The sequence below is a fragment of the Ipomoea nil genome, unplaced genomic scaffold (genome assembly GCF_001879475.1).
Source record: "Ipomoea nil cultivar Tokyo-kokei standard unplaced genomic scaffold, Asagao_1.1 scaffold3384, whole genome shotgun sequence".
Lineage (NCBI taxonomy): Eukaryota > Viridiplantae > Streptophyta > Magnoliopsida > Solanales > Convolvulaceae > Ipomoea > Ipomoea nil.
Genome location: NW_017619812.1, coordinates 1757973 through 1778659, shown reverse-complemented (window position 1 = coordinate 1778659; position 20687 = coordinate 1757973). Strand labels below are relative to the sequence as shown.

The 20687-nt window shown below is 38.8% G+C and overlaps 1 protein-coding gene and 1 pseudogene across 1 annotated transcript; both read right to left on the bottom strand.

Annotated features, from left to right (window-relative positions):
• Positions 1-7750: 7750 nt before the first annotated feature.
• Positions 7751-8678, bottom strand: LOC109170936 (annotated as a pseudogene).
• Positions 8679-13254: 4576 nt separating this feature from the next.
• Positions 13255-18693, bottom strand: LOC109170987. Its single transcript, XM_019320120.1, has 8 exons — positions 18174-18693; positions 17643-18041; positions 16958-17498; positions 16263-16855; positions 15077-15271; positions 13754-14232; positions 13585-13646; positions 13255-13477 (listed from the first exon to the last, which is right to left on the bottom strand). Exons 1-8 carry the CDS (start codon positions 18691-18693, stop codon positions 13255-13257), a joined length of 3012 nt encoding a protein of 1003 aa, XP_019175665.1.
• Positions 18694-20687: the final 1994 nt, after the last annotated feature.

Genomic DNA, 20687 nt, shown 5'->3' with positions numbered 1-20687 from the left:
CTATTATTTTTTAGATGTAGCATTTGTTTAGATTGCTCATCCTTAAGTAACATATATTCAAAATGTGAAGCTGAAAATCAAAGGATCGCTACCTCATCTCTATGGAGGCTTAATCCTTTCTTAACCTTTGTTAATAATGTTATGTTATTAGTCATTTAATAATGTTATTATTTGGAGTTAATTTCACTTTTGGTCCTATGACTATTGGGGTATTGTCAATTTGAGTCCACAACTTTCAAAATTAACAATTTAGTACCCTAACTATTTAATTTTTATCAATTTTAGTTAGTCTTACGAAATTGTCGTCATAATCTTTTACTTGAGTGTTAAAATTGAAGCTAATTTGTGAACCATTGTTTGAATTAATACATAGACAAGTGGGATGTTGATAAAAATTGGTGACAATTAGTCAAAAATTAGTCGGCAATTTGACCGTAATGACTAAAATTGATAAAATTTGAATAGTTAGGATACTAAATTATTAATTTTGAAAGTTGCTGACTCAAATTGACAACACCCCTATAATCATAGGACCAAAACTGAAATTAACTCTTATTATTTGTATGGTTCTAGTTTAGTGGTTTAGTCAAGCCTAATAGTTAGGAGAGGTTTACGTTGTTTACACCTCTTTTAATATTGTAATAGTTATCTGATTAATTGAATTTTGAATCACTCTTCTCATCTGGTATCAGTTACGCCTTACGTTCGATCCTCCTATTTTCTCTATCCTCACCCCAAAAATGTCGACAAATTCGTCGGAAAGAACCATCACCACCTCCAACCCGAGTTCCACCACCACTTCGAATCCCTTGTCATCGGCACATCACTTTGTGTCGATTAAACTTACATCCCGCAATTTCTTGTTCTGGCGCACTCAATTGGTCCCATTTCTCCGGAGCCAGGAATTACTTGGATTTGTCACCGGAGAAACACCCTGTCCATCTCCGACAGTCGCAAGTCCGGCCGCCGCTGCCTCTTCCTCCGGCTGCCTCCTCCTCCAGCGTGGCCACTTCCACTGATGTGCCGAATCCAGACTACAAGAATTGGGTAAGACAAGATGCTTCGATTCTTTCCTTGCCGGTTTCCTCCATGGCTGACGAGGTCCTTCACCTCGCTGTCGGTCGGAACACGTCCAAAGAGGTTTGGGATTCAATCACTGCTGCTCTGGGTTCCAGCTCGCGAGCCCGGTGCTTAAATCTCCTCGGACAATTTCAATCCTTGCGACAAGGGAACCTGTCTCCGGCCGAGTACATCGGCCAGGCGCAAATCATCGTGGAAGCGCTCTCATTAGCCGGCCGGCCGCTATCGTTGGACGAGCAAAACCTATGGGTTTTTCGAGGCCTCCGCCCCGAGTTCAGAAGTATGGCGGCGTCGCTGACTGTTTCTGGAAATCCAGTGTCACTGCCCCAGCTCGCCGATTTCTTGCAGGCCCAGGAATTCATCGCTGCTGATGATCTATCGCCTGGCCTCAATGGAGTTGGTTTGCCCGCAGCACTCTATGTCGCACAAGGCAGCCACTAGTCAGGGGGTGGCTCCGGTGGACGGCGCGGCAACTCAGGGCGTGGCAACAGAGGGAACCGCGGTGGCCAGTGGCGTGGTGGACGCGGCGGTGGACGTGGAGGTGGGCAGATTAGGTGCCAAATTTGCAGAGCTCATGGACACTCTGCACTCACATGTAACAAACGCTATAACCCGCAGCCGGCGCCCCAGGCCAATCTGACGGTTTTCGGCGATGATGTAGCCTCGGCTGCCGGATCGTGGTTCCCGGACACCGGAGCATCCGCCTACGCAACACCGGATGCCTCCATGCTCTCGCAATCGTCGGAGTATAACGGAGGAGATGTCCTGCGCGTCGGTAACGGCACAGGTTTGCTTATTTCACGAGTTGGGTCCGCGTCTATTCCTTTTGTGTCAAAACCATTAAATATGTCCAATGTGTTACATGTACCCAATTTGTCCGTTCCATTATTGTCAGTTCAAAGATTTACTAATGAAAATGATGTTTTCTTTGAATTTCATAAACACTGTTTCGTTGTGAAGGATTCGATAACTCAGGAAATCCTACTTAAAGGACCCACCTCGGGCGGACTCTACAGGCTTCCATTGTCCCGGTCTCATTTCGCGTTCCTTAGTTCCCGGACCACTCCAGTGATGTGGCACCGTCGGTTGGGCCATCCTCACAGTCAAGTCCTGAATAAAGTGTTGCAAGCTTGTCCTGTCATTTGCAATAAATCCGAGTCATTGGGGTCGTGCACTGCTTGTCATATGGGAAATGTATCACGATTTCCTTTAGATAGGGTAGAAAATTCTAGCCAAAATGTACTCGATTTATTATATACGGATATTTGGGGACCAGCCCCGGTCCTCTCGAGTAGTGGTTTTAAATATTTCGTACTCTTTGTAGATGATTGTACTCGGTTTTGCTGGTTTTATCTCTTACGGGTAAAATCAGACATTTATACAATATTTGAGTCGTTTCGAGTCATGGTAGAACGCCAATTCATGCGTTCTATCAAGTCCACTCAGTCAGACTTAGGTGGGGAATATCAAAAACTATACAAAACGTTTCAAACTCTCGGTATTAATCACAGACAGTCATGCGCCTACACGCATGAACAAAATGGCAAAGTTGAGCGCTGGAATAGGCATATTGTCGAAACTGGATTAGCTCTACTAGCCGAAGGTTCTGTACCCATTCAATATTGGGATTATGCCTTCGAAACAACTACATGTCTCATAAATTACCTCCCCTCATCAGCCTTAAATTTTGAGAGTCCTTATTATCGTCTACACAAAGCGTCTCCCCTATACACGTTTCTACGAGTCTTTGGATGTCGGTGTTACCCGTATCTTCGCCCGTATAACAGGCACAAGATAGAGTACCGCTCAAGTCCCTGTGTTTTCCTAGGTTATCCACCCAGCTATAGGGGTTATAGATGTCTGGACCTAACAAGTGGAAAAGTATACATCTGTCGTCATGTCCGATTTGACGAAACTACCTTTCCCTTTGCAGATTCTACACTGCAGGATAAAGTGGATCTAACTGTTCCAACAGCTCCGTGGGCAACCGGACCTATAGTCACACAAACATCACCGGCACTGCCCATAGCAGTTGCCCCGCCCGCGTCAAGGCCCTTGGCCCCTACTTCGGACACAGCGCCCTTAGCTATTGAGGGTCCTTCCAGGACTGCCCCAGCTAAATCACGAAAGTCTAAACGTCAGGCTACTCCAGTTCAGGAGCATGTGATGCGCCTACGGCACATGACTCGGGGCACAAATGAGCAGTTTCAGGCGCTGACTACGACAACTGACCCGACATGTTATTCACAGGCCGTAGGGCATCCTCAATGGCGGGATGCTATGGACCAGGAGTTTAATGCTTTACTGCATAATGGTACCTGGCGGCTTGTACCACCTAAAGCTGACATGAATATCATAGGGTGCAAATGGGTGTTTCGCACCAAACGCACTGCAGATGGCTCGGTAGAGCGCTACAAAGCTCGCCTAGTTGCCAAGGGTTTCAACCAGGTGGCCGGTGAAGATTTCTTCGACACCTTCAGCCCCGTAGTCAAGCCGACCACGGTGCGACTGCTCCTATCTCTAGCGGTGTCCAACAGTTGGACTCTTTGACAGTTAGATGTGCACAACGCATTTCTAAATGGTCATCTAGCTGAGACTGTGTACATGAAACAGCCACCAGGGTACGAGGATTCCTCACATCCCGACTATGTCTTCCATCTTCAGCGCTCATTATATGGTCTCAAACAAGCTCCTCGGGCTTGGTTCAAGAGACTGCATGATTTTTTGGTTTCTACAGGTTTTCAGCCATCCAAAACTGACGTATCACTCTTTCACTATACGGTCGGAGCGTCACGGATTTTTCTGCTCGTCTACGTCGACGACATTATTATGATGGGGAATGATACACCACTACTCGACATGATGCTACGTTGTCTCTCCACCGCCTTCAAAATTAGGGATCTCGGGACTCCGGGGTTCTTCCTTGGCATCGAAACATTGGCTCTAGACGGTGGGTACCTTCTCTCACAGAAGCGATACATGGTTGATATCCTAAACCGGCCCGGAATGTCAGATTGAAAACCGCTCACAACACCAGCTGCGGTTTCCCATGCTACCAGTTCCACTGCGAAACCGTATGACAACCCGACTCAGTACCGGCGCATTGTAGGGGCCCTACAGTATCTTACTATCACACGTCCCGATCTGTCATTTGCTGTTAACCGGCTTTGTCAGTTTATGCACTCTACTACAGACGATCACTGGGGTCTTGTGAAGCGGGTCCTGCGGTATGTCAAGGGGACTCTGCACTATGGCTTACGTCTGGCTTCGTCTTCGTCTTCGGCAATTCATGCGTTTTCCGACTCCGACTGGGCGGGCTGCCCACTTGATAGGAAAAGCACTAGCGGCTATGCTGTCTTCTTAGGTGGTAATCTTGTTTCCTGGCTCTCTCGGAAACAGCGTACATTTGCTCGCTCGTCAACTGAAGCGGAATATAAAGCGTTAGCCGATGTTTCAGCAGAGGTTACATGGGTCGTTTCTCTTCTTCGGGAGCTTGGGTTGCACTCTGGCCAGCCACCGACTCTATGGTGTGACAATCTCGGCGCCACCTACCTCTGTGCCAACCCAGTCTTTCACGCCAGAACCAAACACGTCGAGATCGATTTTCACTTTGTTCGGGACAAGGTTGCTTCTGGTGAGTTTATTGTCAACTTTGTGTCCACCAAGGACCAGCTTGCAGATATTTTCACCAAACCACTTCCGGGGCCACGTTTTACAGCTCTGCGTACCAAGCTCAATGTAGTTGCACGCCCACCTTGAGCTTGAGGGTGTGTGTTAATAATGTTATGTTATTAGTCATTTAATAATGTTATTATTTGTATGGTTCTAGTTTAGTGGTTTAGTCAAGCCTAATAGTTAGGAGAGGTTTACGTTGTTTACACCTCTTTTAATATTGTAATAGTTATCTGATTAATTGAATTTTGAATCACTCTTCTCATCGTCCTCTCTCAACACACAACTATAGAAAAGAGCTACGAAGGCGGTTATTTTTACACATACACGGCAGTTTTTGAAGCGCAGTGTAAGTGACTGTAGTTGTATATAAATACTTTCTACGGCGGTTTTTAGAACCGTCGTGTATACTATATATATACGGCGGTTTTTAACCGCCGTCTAATCTTAAAATATATGTCATATAATCTTAAAAAATAAAATGTATAGACGGCGGTTTTCATGTGGAGCCGCCGTCTATACATGTATTTCAACGTTAAAAAGATATATATAGACGACGTTTCTTTCATATAGAACCGGCGTTTATACATATAATTTTAACGTTTAAAATATACGTTATACGGTGGTTTACTCATGAACCACCGTATAAAGTATACTTTAAAGGTTCAAATTACATGTATAGACGGCGGTTCCACGAAAGAACCGCTGTCTATACATATATGTTTACATTTTAAAGTCTAATATTACATGTATAGACGGCGGTTCTATAAACCACCGTCGTCGATACATATATTTAACGTTAAAATACATGTATAGACGTCGGTTTCACATGAAAACCGTCGTCTATACATGTATATTTTAATATTTAATTTTTTAAAATTTTCAATTTGTAAATTTTCAATTCAAATATAATAAAAAGCTGCTCAATTGCATCAAAATGCATACAATAAATCAAGTTCTACAAATTTGTAAATCTCAAATATCAAATTCAATAAAAAATTGTTCAATTGCATCAAAATGCATACAATACATCAAAATGATATAATCCATCACAACCATATATCAAATACAATATGGGACCAATACTAATAATTAAATAATAATTCATTGTCATAATGTAGATGAAATCCAAAAATCAACAAAACTTTTGCACTATAAATTTCTCATTATATCAATTTCTTCTTGTGAATAGCTTTGAGTATTATCGAACATCTACAAATTTAAACTCAAGTTAGAAAGTTAGTATAATGAAAATAATTAAATCTAATAAATTGAAAAAATATATATTGAAGTGATCATTACTTACCTTGTCTAATCTATCATCCAATTTCATTTGTAAAATATCAAACATATATTTCATCACATAATATCCACACTCAAACGATCCGGGTTGTTTAGGGCAATACAACAAATTTAGAATATTAAATTAATACAATATTATAAACTATACTAAACATGCATTTTTTATAAAATATCAAGTACTTACTTTGCATGAATCCATGTCAACGATTTGACTCTATTTGCCTTCAGTTTATGTTTGACAACGGGTAATTCTTTTACTGCACTATCAAAATAAAAAAACATATATTTAAATAAATGACATATCATAACATACTAATTTACAACATATAAATACATATGATTTATACACTTGTCAATTACTTTCTTAATATCTGCACGTTATTTATTCCCTTAAATATAATCAAAGGAATACACTTTCAATTTTTCAGGACAAATAACATACAACATCCAATGATCACTGCATACAAATTTATTATTTCATTTAAATTCAAAACAACAATATTGTATAAACTAAAAAAATATGTATAACATATATATATTTGTAAACATATGGTGCAAAAAAAATGTACACTTGGCATTAGAGCTCAATACTTGGTAATCAAAGTTCAATACTTGGTATCAGAGCCCAATACTTGGCTCTGATACCAAGTATTGGACTCTGATACCAAGCATTGGGCTCTGATACCAAGTATTAGCTTGTAAGATAAGACCGAGAGATGGAAGAGTTTAAGTCTGGAACTTTTGGACGAGGCAGAATTTATAGACGTAATCCCCAGTTTGTGCCCTTTCAAACAGATTCAGAAGAATTAGATTGTAATGGTCAACAAGAAATGGAAGGATTGACATGTAGTGATCAACGAGCATTACCACCTTTTCCTACTGTTAAAGGTCAAAGACACACTGAAGTCCAACATATGCCGCTTGAAGGAGTGAAGGTGTGTTCTTCATTCTATGATGTTTTTGTTTAATTTTATTCAAACTACTTTCAGTTTTATTAGTGTATAATTATAACACACATTAGGTTTTACCATCACCAACATAATATTTCATGTGCAAGCAAGTTAAGTTTCTATTTGACGCACATTATGTGATAATCGTATGCACATTTATTCTTACAACAGGAATACTGCACTGGTTATGCACAGTCTCTACAAAGGTTTTCTGATGAGATGGTAAACCTAATTGAGTACTCAAAAAAAATCACCAGCCATGGTTGAAAAAATGAGAATATAAAAAACTTGCGTTCAATGGCTATAAAAGCACTCAGTCATATAATTCAAGGCGTGCAATCATCTCTCTCCCAGGAAGAGCGAGAAGCATTTAGCAGCCAAGACTCCTTTTGGGGCGATCCACAAACATATATTGCAATTGACCTTGCAATACAAAGAGTAAATACCAGCCAAGGTCCCTCGAGTTTGGTGGTTTCACCACCTATAGTCCCTAACTTCCGTAATAATCATCCGTGGTCCTTCGAGTTACGAAAATTGACCTGCTACCATCCTTCTGTTAGTTTCTGTCGTCTAAGCCGTCAAAAGCGTGGGTAGAAAAGTCATTTGGCATATATAATTCTTTGGTGGTCATTTTCAGCCATGGGATCCCTCCCCTCGCCGTCTGATCAACGGAAAAACTTCGAAGGTTGTGTTACTAATATCTACCCTGAGTTTTTTTTTTTTTTTTTTTTTTTTTTTTTTTTTAATTCTGCAATCTTCCAATTCCATCCATATCAAGAACCCAAAAACAAGTCATGGAATCATACACAAATATAATAGAACTCCAACACAGTTTTCAAAGCCCACGACCATTGCGATGTCATCTGCATACCACTGCTCAAGCCCTCTTCTTATCCTTCAATGGCCCTCGAGGAATTTTACTCAAAATTTTTGCATCAAACACTGCATATTGCTTCTTGATCTCCACCATTGCTTTCTCAACAATTGGATCACTTTTGTCTTCATATTTCTCGTAAATGACTGGAACAATATGCAGTAGTACAAATATTATGTAAAACAATGTCAAAAAATTGCACCAACTGCCAACAATTGAGTGGACCCATATACCAAAAATTACAGCAAGAAACATCTTGAGATCTCTTCCAGATGCAATTTCTCACAGCAACGCCAAACCGCGGTTAATTCTCAATTCTCAGGGCAGCAGCAACCTGAAGGAAGGGATCCTCTGGAATGTGAACTTCTAGGATGCGGGGAGGAGACTTATTGATGAAGGATGATACATTGGACGACAAGAACGAGATTGCAAGAGCAATTATCAAAACATGGCAAACTAGTGTTAGTATGTGGTAATCGAGCAATTCAAACAGAACCCAGACAGCAGTAGCTCCACCAAGCACTCCCCCACATATCTTCTTGTTCTTCCACAAAAAACACATCTGCAGGTTTGCCTCCACCGAAAACCTTGTGCACAGGTTGTTCTCGACCGAAAAGCCGCCAAATCTTAGCCTTTACAGACGACGGTGACACATCAGCCTTCGGATGCTCTTTCTCAGATTCAGAATCAGAGGAAGACGAGTTGTCGGCCTGGTGAATCTTCTCAGCTATCTTCTCCATCAAGGATTCTTCGTAAGGATCCAAATGTTCTGCGTGCTCCACCATTTCCGATTAGGAGCTCCGATCCGATTTGCAAAAAGCACCCAAAATCCGATTGAAAAATTAGCAGCAACGGGGAGTGTGAAAAAAGAATTATATAGGCCAAATGACCTTTCTGCCCCCTCTTTTGACGGCTTAGATGGAAGAAACTAACGGGAGGATGGTAGCAGGTCAGTTTTTGCAGCTCGGAGGACCACAGATGATAATTACGGAAGTTAGGGACTATAAATGGTGAAACCACCAAACTCGGGGGACCTTAGCTGGTATTTACTCCAATACAAAAAAGGAAAGAGTATTTGGAAGAACAAGTGTTTGAATTTCTCAGTTTTGACCTTATAAAAACCCCAATACCAAGCCCCATTTGCAGCAATGCTAATAGTGTTTCCTTTTTTGGGGTTGGGGTTTTTATAAGGTCGAAACTGAGAAATTCAAACACTTGTTCTTCACAGAGAGAAAGAAGTATTTCGGACGAGGTTTTAAATATTGCTGCTTGCTATGTTGTTGATGATCATCAGCAGACTACTTTGAATGAGAACAAGAATGACCAAGTTATGTCTCATGACGAAGAGTACCATGATGACGCACCATGATGACAGTACAAATAAAGTAGATGTTGAAAAACATACTCTTGCCACAGAAATTGAAACACATAAGGTTCAGAATACAAACAAAACAAATGTTGAAGAAGCTGCAAAAGAAACAGAAACACCTGCTGAGGGGAGACTACAGAGAGACTATATGGAAAGCAAAATGATATATGCAATGGACTCTCCATGCTTTACAAGAAAACTGAACTTCACTGCACCGCACACTCCGAATGAAATCACTCTCAACAACTGGGTTTATAACGCCAATGATACAAATATGTAAGTTACAGTTGAAATTCCTATCTACAAAATAAGTTATATAGCAAGTTAGTGTTTCCTGTGTGGTATTAGAGGCGACTAATGTGTGTGAGTCTTATACTCAGTGTGCCTGAGATTTCTGCTTAATGTGCGTGACTGCTTGACTTGATGTGTGTGAGTCTTGTGCCTAATGTGCGTGAGTTTTATGCTTAATGTGCATCAGTATCTACTTAATGTGAGTTTTTGTGTGAGTTGTTAAAACTTTAAAGTGCATGATTTGTGTGCTTAATGTGCGTGAGTTTTGTGCTTAAGGTGCGTGAGTCTTGTGCCTAATATGTGTGAGTTTTGTTCTTAATTTGCGTGAGTGTTTATTTAATGTGAGTTGTTGTTAAAAGAATTTTTTTTTTTTTTGGTGAGTACTAAATCACACATGTGTATGCATACACATAATTGACAATCCTTCTGCTAATGGTGCTAGTATTGCCAAATATGGTGATATACTATTTCTTTTGGTGAGTACTAAATCACACATTTTAAATCATTTTATGAAGCGTAGTTTATTTATTTATTTATTTTTTAATGCTTTTCTATTTAATTGCAGAGAGACTACTTTGTGAGATATTTGAACCAAAAGGATTTATACAGTGCTACAAACATACTTAAAAAGATTACACCCGAAAGAATGCTGATGGAGGGATAACGAGAACAAAGATGATTGTGGTGTATTTACAATGCGCCACATGGAAACATACATGGGGACTGGAGTGACTAGTTTTCAAAGTGACATCAGTAAAAAAAAAACCATCAGATCTTGCAAACCTCATGGTGAAATACATTACAACAATTTTAACTGCTGAAATTAATGAACTGTCTGAAAAAAAAACATGGAAAAGGGTGGTATTAAGACAAAAAATAATGAATATTTTTTAATCTTAATGGTTTTATTACATTACAGTAGTTCAGAATCTTGATATAAACTCCTTTGGTTTTGAAGCACATTAATATATATTTTCACGCCACCTTATATGTTGGATAAACGCATATTAAGAATCACCTTATTAGTTCATACAATTGATAATCATAATATGCGTCCACTTAACCTTGAACGTGCTTTTTAAAAAATTTATTGTGCGTTCATTTTCGTGCTAAATAAGTAATTGAAAGAAAAAAAAATAATCAAAAAAATCAAATGTGCGTCAATATACACTTACACATGCGTATTATTTAATACATCAAGTGCCTGAAAATAAGTCTTAGAGTGCATGAGTTTATTTATTAAAAAAAAATGAATCAAAATTTAAAACAATAAATATGCGTTGATATTCGGTATTACATACGACTAATTACAGTACAACTTGCGTGAGTGCATATCTTAATGTGCGTTCATTTGCATACTAAAATAACATGGAAAATAATAATTATTAAAAATAAACATAAAAAAAGAATACAAATTCAAACCAATTAATGTGCGTTCATATTCACAATTACGTGCGAGTTATTAAAGTACAACGTGCGTGAACACAATTCTTGATGTGCGTTCATTTGAGTACCAATTAAGATAAGTCAATTTACTCTCATATCTCTTTAATATGCGTCTCATATCTCTTTAATGTGCGTCCATCCGTCTAATACTTACTATGCATGCATGTATTACACAGTGTGTTTCAAAATATAACTTAATGTGCTCCATTTTCATAACCAAATAAACTGGATCAATTTTCTGAGATAAAAAAAAAAAACAAATGCAGATCCACGAGAAATAAATACTAGATAACGAGAGAGAACGAAAAGAGCTTTGAAAAACAAAAACAATGGCAACCGCAATGCCAAACGAACGAGTGACGATAGACAACTGAACGATTCTTTGAAAAACAAAAAAAAAAAAACGGCGACGGCAATGCGAACGACGAGAGAGAACAACGATGAAGGTTAATTTATTCAAAATTACTAATTTGTCTCTCAGTACGCGAATACGAGTTAAAATAAGCGAACTTCACTTTTTAAGATCAACGGTGAAGATATTTTAATGCATTAAAAACCAACGGCAACCATACAACCGCACACTCGCACCTAACAGTGCCAACCGCACCAGAACCCGCACCTATATATATATATATATATATATATATATATATATATATATAGGGTTCAGGTGCGGGTATAGCTTCCCGTGCGGTTAGTTCTAAGCCGTTGATCAAATCTAGATCAACAGCTCAAATGAATGAACCTCACATTAAGTACAAAACCCACGCACATTAAGCACAACCTCACGCACATTAAGCACAAAACCCATGCACTTTAAGTATTAACTCACAAACCTTAAGTTTCAACAACTACTGACATTAAGCACAAACTCATGCATATTAAGTACAAAATCCACGCACATTAAGCATAACCTCACGCACATTAAGCACAAAACTCATGCACTTTAAGTATTAACTCACAAACCTTAAGTTTCAACAACTACTGACATTAATCATTAACAACCTCACACACATTAAGCACAAACCTTACGCACATTAAACACAAACTCCACTCACATTAAGAACAAATCTCACGCACCTTAAGCACAAAAGCCCACACTTTAAGTTTTAACAACTACTCACATTAAGAACAACCTCACGCACATTAAGTACAAAACTAACGCACCTTACGCACAAGACTCACGCATCTTATATACAAAACTCACGCACATTAATCACAGAATCGCTCACCTTAATTTTGACCTAGATGCAAAACTTACAAAATTGCCACCGCGTTTTTTTTTTTTAAATTTTGGTAATCTTGAACGTTGGTTTAAGCGAGATGAATGACCCAGATTAAACTGCACAACTGCACCTGGACACCCTAACCGCACCAGAACCTAATTATATATATATATATATATATATATATATATATATATATATATATATATATATATATATATATAGGGAAGGGTTCAGGTGCGGGTATAGCTTCCCGTGCGGTTGTACGGTTAAATCTGAGCAGTTGATCAAATTTAGATCAACGACTCAAATCAATGAAAATTAAAAAAAAAAAACGCTTGCCAAAGCCCAGTGTGCGAATACCAGGAAGGCGAGGAGGAGACTCGTTCAACTCATCAACTCTATACCTTGAATTTGGATTTCTCCTTTTATCTTGCTTAGGAGTAGCGCAGCTTTGCTGGAGGATTTTGCCAAAGCCCAGGGCAAGTCGGAGGCTTGGTGCACCTTAAGTGTTAGATCTTAATCACAAACTCACGCACTTTAAGTACAAAACCCACACACATTAAGCACAACCTCACGCACATTAAGTACAAAACCCACGCACTTTAAATATTAACTCACAGACTTTAAGTTTCAACAACCAAGTACAAAACTCACGCACATTAAGTACAAAACCCACGCACATTAAGCACAAAACTCACGCACTTTAAGTATTCACTCACAGACTTTAACTTTTAACAACTATTCACGTTAAGCACATCCCCACGCACATTAAGCACAAACCTCACGCACATTAAACACAAAACACACGCACATTAAGCACAAAATTCACGCACATTAATCACAGATCTGCTCACCTTAATTTTGACCTAGATGAAAAAATTATAAAATTGCCACTGCGTTTTTTTTTTAAACTTTGATAATCCTGGACGTTGATTAAAGCGAGATGGATGGCTCAGATTAAACCGCACAACCGCACCTGAAGCCCTCACTCGCACGAGAACCTATTTAATTTACACACACACACACACACACATATTTAATTTAATTACAATATAAATTACAATTCTTGGCTTCAACATAATTACCCATGCAGTCATGAATGATAATTCCATAGCTGGCATGGCCAGAGGCCGGAAATACCGTAGCATCCACGTACACCGCAACTCCATCGTTTGGAATAATAGTCATAACTTCTGGAGTAGCCATATGTTGAGTATCACTGGGCGCCACTGTCTCATCTAGATCGTGCCATTCATTAAGGAGCCTGTACACTTCCATGAGGATAACTGATGAATGCTAAGGCTTATGATTCCACACTATTGCATTTCTTTCACACCAAATACATCAAATTCTGGCGGCACATTGAATCACCATCGACTTGTCACTATCCAACAGACGATTTGAGAGCCAACAACCAAATTCTTCATCGACACCTGGTAAGGGACAATTCAACATATTCTGCCAGAGATTAATAACACGGCGAACATTCATACATGATATGTTTCAAGGACTCCGGATATTGTCGACAGAGAGGACAAACAGTATCTACCTCCACCCGACGTTTAGGTAACCCTACTAACGTAGGTACAACACCATGAAGATATCGCCACAAGAAATTCCGAATATTTGGAGGGATTTTCAATCGCCATATGGCCTGCCATGCTCCATTACGATTTCCTCCAGCGACTTCCCCGGACAAAAGACGATATCCTCGACTGACAAAGTATAAACCACGTAGGTCTCCCTTCCAACACCAATGATCTTCAAAGTTGCAAGAAACCGGAATCTTCATAATGAGTTCAACATCACGGTTGTCAAACAAACTGTTGAGCAACTCCACGTTATAGTCATGTGTATCATTTAGAATCAGATCATTGACATTCATATTCTCACCGTGATTCTGGATAGGGGTTTGGATGAATGAGTTCTCATCATTTGGTAACCATGGCTGATTCCAAACATTCATATCAGCTCCATTCCCTATCCTTTTAAAGTAACCGCACTGGAAAACTTCCTGTCCTGCAAGGATAGAACGCCACAGTAACTAGGATTCGGTCCGAGTTTAGCGTTCATAAAATCAGACTGTAGGAAATCTATCACTTTGAACAATCGAGCAACCAGGGAATGAGGATTCGTAAGAAAGCGCCAGCCCTGTTTGACAAGTCGCGCTACATTGAATCTGCTTAACTTCTTGAAACCCAGCCCGCCGTTCATCTTTCGCTCGCACATGCGACTCCAAGACATCCACCTTATACCCCCTTCGCGCCTGCCACGGGAAGTGATTATTTTTTTAAATTTATATATACCATTAGTCTTATATTAATTAAATTAAAAGATAATATTTGCTTAAAACACTATAACAGATTTAATTTTGTATTAGATAGACCTTTTGATGTTTTTCATTGTTGGATTAATATACCTTGTAATTGGATTGTAGATAGAAACTTGTAGCATTAGCATTTGTGTTTTGGTTGGCCCAAATGTGGCATAACACCCCGTGCTGACGGTTTAGCTTCCGCATTTTTGAGAAATATTTTCCTTTACTCTCTAGTTTTCTGTAATTAGAATTTGAGGGTGTTACAGTTGGTATCAGAGCCTTGTGGCATTTGTTTAGATTGCTCATCCGTAAGTAAGACATCTTTGAATATATTGAAATTGTGAAGCTAAACAAATCAAAGGATCGTTACCTCACCTCTGCGGAGGCTTTATCCTTCCTTAACATTTCTCCTCTCTCAACACTTGGCATCAAAGCTCAATACTTGGTATCAGAGCCCAATACTTGGTATCAAAGCCAAACGATAGTGATGAGTCTCACCCCAGCCAGACAGCCCCTAACAGCTGGAGTGGTCACTAGATGAGATACCTTCCTTCAAAGAACTACTACAACTGAATTTCTCTCCTCGGTGAACTTCCAGAACTATTTTCCTTTGAACTTTCACCAGCACTACTAGGATTGGGTTTTCCTCTAAACTTCCAGAACTATTCTCCTTTGAAGAACTTTCGCCAGAATTAGTATTTGTAAAACTACTAGAGCAGGATTTTTCCTTTGGAATTTCACCTTCATCAAGAAACGTACTAATAGTCACTTAAAACACTATAACTGATTTAATTTTGTAAAATATTTTAATAGTTTTCATTGCTGAGCATATAATATATATAAACATAAATGTGCAATTCAACTATCAGCTTAGGTTTTTAGTTGAGATAGAGCACATGCTTCAATTTGGTATCAGAGTCATGTCAAAGGTTATGGGTTCGAATCTCTATGTCACCCGATAATAAAGAGATTATAGTCTACGTGTTGCTTGGAGCCCATTTTTCTCTACTAACCTCTAAGGAGGCATACTTTAACAATAATTGACATCAGAGCCCATTACGTTTCTAGGAAATTTTTGTATAATCTTAAAGTATTGGACTCTGATACCAAGTATTAGCCTGTAATATAAGACCGAGAGATAGAAGAGTTTAAGTCTGGAACTTTTGGACGAGGCAGAATTCATAGACGTAATCCCCAGTTTGTGCCCTCTCAAACAGATTCAGAAGAATTAGATTGTAATGATCAACAAGAAATGGAAGGATTGACATGTAGTGATCAACGAGCATTACCACCTTTTCCTACTGTTAAAGGTCAAAGACACACTGAAGTCCAACATATGCCGCTTGAAGGAGTGAAGGTGTGTTCTTCATTCTATGATGTTTTTGTTTAATTTTATTCAGACTACTTTCAGTTTTATTAGTGTATAATTATAACGCACATTAGGTTTTACCATCACACACACAATATTTCATGTGCAAGCAAGTTAAGTTTCTATTTGACGCACTTTGAACAATCGAGCAACCAGGGAATGAGGATTGGTAAGAAAGCGCCAGCCCTGTTTGGCAAGTCGCGCTACATTGAATCTGCTTAACTTCTTGAAACCCAGCCCGCCGTTCATCTTTCGCTCGCACATGCGACTCCAAGACATCCACCTTATACCCCCTTCGCGCCTGCCACTGGCTTCCCACCAGAACTTGTTCATGGTTCTCTCTAACCACTCACATAAAGTAACCGGGTAAAAAGTATATGCTCATAGTATAGGTTGGTAGCGCTTGGGCAACGCTTTTAAGAAGAACTTCTTTCCCAGCACGAGAAAGAATCTTCTTACGCCATCCTCCTAAGTGTTGATTCAGCTTAGTTTCAATGATGGAAAACACCTCTCTTTTATTGCGTCTTATCCCAATTGGCAAACCAAGATATTTCCAGATATTACCAGCCTGCTCAACATTAGAAACAACCACTACATCATTTCTTCTTACCGTTTCAGTATTCTTGCTGTAAATAATACAAGATTTACCATAATTTACTACTTGGCACGAAATACGCTCGTAACACGTTAAGCAGCTCTTTATTGCATTTGTCTCCGCCACCGTAGCTTTAAAGCAGAGAAGACTGTTGTCAACGAAAAACAAATGTGAAATTCTGGGTGCCCTTCTTACTACAATATATGGCGAAATAACACCACGCTGCATTGCGCTGGATAATAAATGGGATAGGCCTTCTGCGCATAAAATGAACAAGTATGGGGACAAGGGATCCCCTTGTCTTAGACCACAGGATGGAACAATAAAGTCGGATAGTTCACCATTAACACTAACTCTGTATCTAACCGTGGTAACACACCAGAGAATGAGATCGATTCACTGTTGGTCAAAACCCATTCTTGTCATCATTTCTTCCAAAAAGGGCCACTCCGTCTAGTCATACGCTTTAGCAATGTCCAACTTGAGAGCGCACCATCCATCTCTACCTCCTCTCTTGCGATTCAAATAGTGAATAACCTCCGAGGCAACAAACACATTATCGGTAATAAGACTTCCCGATAAAAAAACACTCTGAGATGGTGATATAATTTTCTCTAGAATCTCCTTTAGTCTATTTGCCAACATTTTTGAAAGGATCTTATAAATAACGTTGCATAGTGCGATTGGACGCAACTCACCCATAGTAGTAGGCACTGTCCTCTTAAGAATTAAAGTGATTATTGCATCGTTCATCCCTTCTGGAAACTGACTCCCTTTCGTACAATCAATAATAAACCGGGCCACATCATCACCAATTTCACTCCAAAAATATTGGAAGAATGCTGGACTAAAACCATCAGGACCCGGTGATTTATCCGGGTCCATACTGAATAATGCATCCTTAACGTCACCAACAATAAAAGGCCATAGGAGATTGTTGTTATCCGCAACAGATATTTTAGGAACAAAGTCACGTAGCATATTATCCATGCAGACCCCTTTAGCTGTGAAAATAGAAGAAAAGTATCTCTTAGCCAACTGCAACAAATCAGAACCTCCGATTCATTGTCTGGCTTCATCTTTAAGTTTTACAATCGTATTTTTCCTTTTTCGAGCCGTAGCATATAGATGAAAAAACCTTGTGTTACTATCCCCTTTCATTAACCAGTATGTTTTTGCCCTTTGACGCCAGAAAATATTTAGTTGGTCGTAAAGCTCATGCAATCTACCATAAACATCACGGAATAAATTAAGAGAGTTTGCATCACACTTTTCCCTCAAATCATTCAGTCGTGATTGAAGATGAGCAATCTCCTTTTCGGTCCTTTTTGTGAAGCTACCACCCCAACTCTTAAGAGAAGCCCCACAAATATTTAGACGGGAAGGAACAATATCACCAACAGATGCATTCCACGCTCCCAATACAATATCTTTGCACCCTGTTTCTTTCAACCATGCATTTTCAAACATGAACTTGCGACGCTGTCTCGCAATACTTGGTCCTTTGATTTCGATGTGTATAGCCGAATGGTCATACGTGATGACATCTTTATTAAAAATGGTAACTTGAGGAAACAAACTACACCAATCAGCCCCGGCAACAGCTCTATCTAGTCGTTCTTCAACCCAATTCTCCGTTCCTCTACCGCATTCCCATGTAAATTTTCATCCTGTCATACCAAGATCAATAAAGCCACAATCCTCTAACATATAATTAAACCCACTAATAAGTGACGTAGGTTGGGGGTGCTGACCACGCTTCTCATTGGGGGTTGCAATATCATTAAAATCATCGGCCACTTGCCACGGCAAATCAGATTTAGATTGAAGAGATCTCAATAGGTCCCAAGATTGTTGACGGCGGCTTCTTTCCGGGAATCCATAAAAGCATGTTAATTTCCATGGGTCGCTGCCAGGCAGCGGCACATGGACATCAATGTGATTTTTGGAATAGCTTATAAGACTTGCAACTCCCATTTCGCGCCAAAATAATGCTAAACCACCTCCCAGACCACCTACATCCACATAGAAGAGCCCATCAAAATTAAGTTTCATTCTCAATCTTTCTGCAGGATCACGACGCACCTTAGTTTCCATTAAAAATATGAACATCGGCTTGACCTTCATTTCTAAGGCCAAAACTTCACGAACTGTCTGTGGGTCACCAAGTCCACGGAAGTTCCAGCAAATTGAACTCATTGGGACGGGCAGGATTGGGTAGCATCAATTCCCGCCATCAACAAGTTTTTTGAAACAACTAAGGGACTCGTTGTTTGGTTCAAATCTCTCTTTTATCTATTGTCTTTTAATTCATTTACTTGTTATCATTATTGATTATTTGAACATGCAATACTCAAATATCTATTCGTTAGCTTTCAAACACTATATGAACGGGTTCTTAACCCCTTATTACTTAAATTCCTTTTAAGCCATTCCTTGAGGACGATACTCTTATTTTTCCATCACCACTAAAACCAACTTTCAAAAGTCATGTCACTATTTTGTGTTATGAAACCCAAGAATTAGTTATCATACACTGTGCTCTTATCAAAAGTTTTTAAAAGCTCACTTCAGGTTGTAGCTATTTATTTATAAGATGTGAGATAAATCTCAACATCTATGACTTATAGCGAATAACTAATTGCTAACAACAAGAATACAACAAATTCTCATTTATGAGTTATCTAAGTTAAGAAAATGTTTATGCTCAGCTTAGTACAATAAGAAGAAACAAAATTTTCAATTTGGTTTCGCTGGGAATAATAGAGCAAGATATTTCATAGGAAGGAAATGGCGCACATGATACAAACACTTAGGATTATGCATTATATTTGTCTTTAATTTCCGGTCTCAAAACTAAACTCATTTGAGTCATGCACGCACATACATTATAAATAAGGAGTACGTAGCATGTACGATACTCAAAATGCAACAAGACAAGGTATATCTCATTAAACCATAAATTATAATAGAATATGAGAAAAAAGTATCGTTATCCTTTAACGAGCAAATGTTCACCGGCCACAATGGTGTTTATTTGTGAATGGTAATATCCTTCTTCTCCGGGTTTTCCATCCAGATGGAAGACCTATTGACCCAGTGGCTGAAAGTTAGCACTATATGATCTTTAGCCTCTCCACTAGCAATATGTTGTGCACGCAATTCCTCAATTTCTTGTTGCTGTTTCTTCTCTTTTTGAGAACCATTGTTTATATTAAACCATCAAAGAAACGCGAAATACAACTCGGTGGGTTAACAACCCAAACCCGAAGATCAGAAGAAGAACCAGTTGCCCGTGCTAGCACATGAGCTACGTGGTTTGCTGTTTCTTCTCTAATATTTCATGTTCAGCGCAATTCCACAATTTAAGCCATCACAATTATTCTAAACTATGTTCAGCTCAAATTAATCATGTTTTTCTTATGAATTCAAAAACTATAATTTACCCCGCATGCAATTCAATCATCTGACTGTTCCTAAATTGAATTAAGTAAGCACATGCTTATAATGCAAAATTCATACTTAAATATCACAGAAAATAAAATACAATTTGATGATTTTATTGTACCAAAATCATCATATAAATGTATAATCATATAAATTGAAGCAGGACAATTAACTGAATATAGTTTATAATAATTTTTCTTTTGTGCATCTAGGATTTTCATCGTCGGATACAGTGACTAATCATCTTGTTAAATTGTAATCACCTCTAATATAATATAGATTGATTAGTTGGCCTGAAGATTTAAAGTTGCTCCATACCCAAAATCAAGAATCAACCTATTGACGCTTGGTATAATTTACCTAATTATTAGTTATATTTTCAAATAATTTGTCCGTAGAACTCATATCTACTCGGAAATAATTTTAGATTATAACCCGTTAGAATGTAAAAATTATTATTTTTAGCATCACCGTGTTTTAGTATCCATTAATCACATTGTGCTGCGATGAATCTAAGATCAATTTATCCTAGCTAAGATCAAACTGGAATACAAAAATAGTTGGCTGGCTTCAAATAAAATACCATTTTCCAATTTCCATGCATAGATTTACGTTAATAACTAACTAAACTGATGAACTTAACTAGGTTTCCAGCTTATAACAAACGTGACAACATAATTCCGACAGCCGATTGAATCTTCTAAAGACAAACGAAAACAATGAAGTATAAAAACGGTCGACACAAA

Bases quoted from the DNA above. Each gene is read 5' to 3' on its own strand.
- LOC109170987 (XM_019320120.1), bottom strand. From the start codon at position 18,693: ATGAGTTCAATTTGCTGGAACTTCCGTGGACTTGGTGACCCACAGACA. The intron at 17,499-17,642 runs GTAACACAAGGT...CTATTTTCACAG, and splicing joins CTGGTTAATGAAAGGGGATA to CTAAAGGGGTCTGCATGGAT. The intron at 13,647-13,753 runs GTTTGTCCTCTC...GTCCCTTACCAG, and splicing joins GTCGGGTGGAGGTAGATACT to GTGTCGATGAAGAATTTGGT.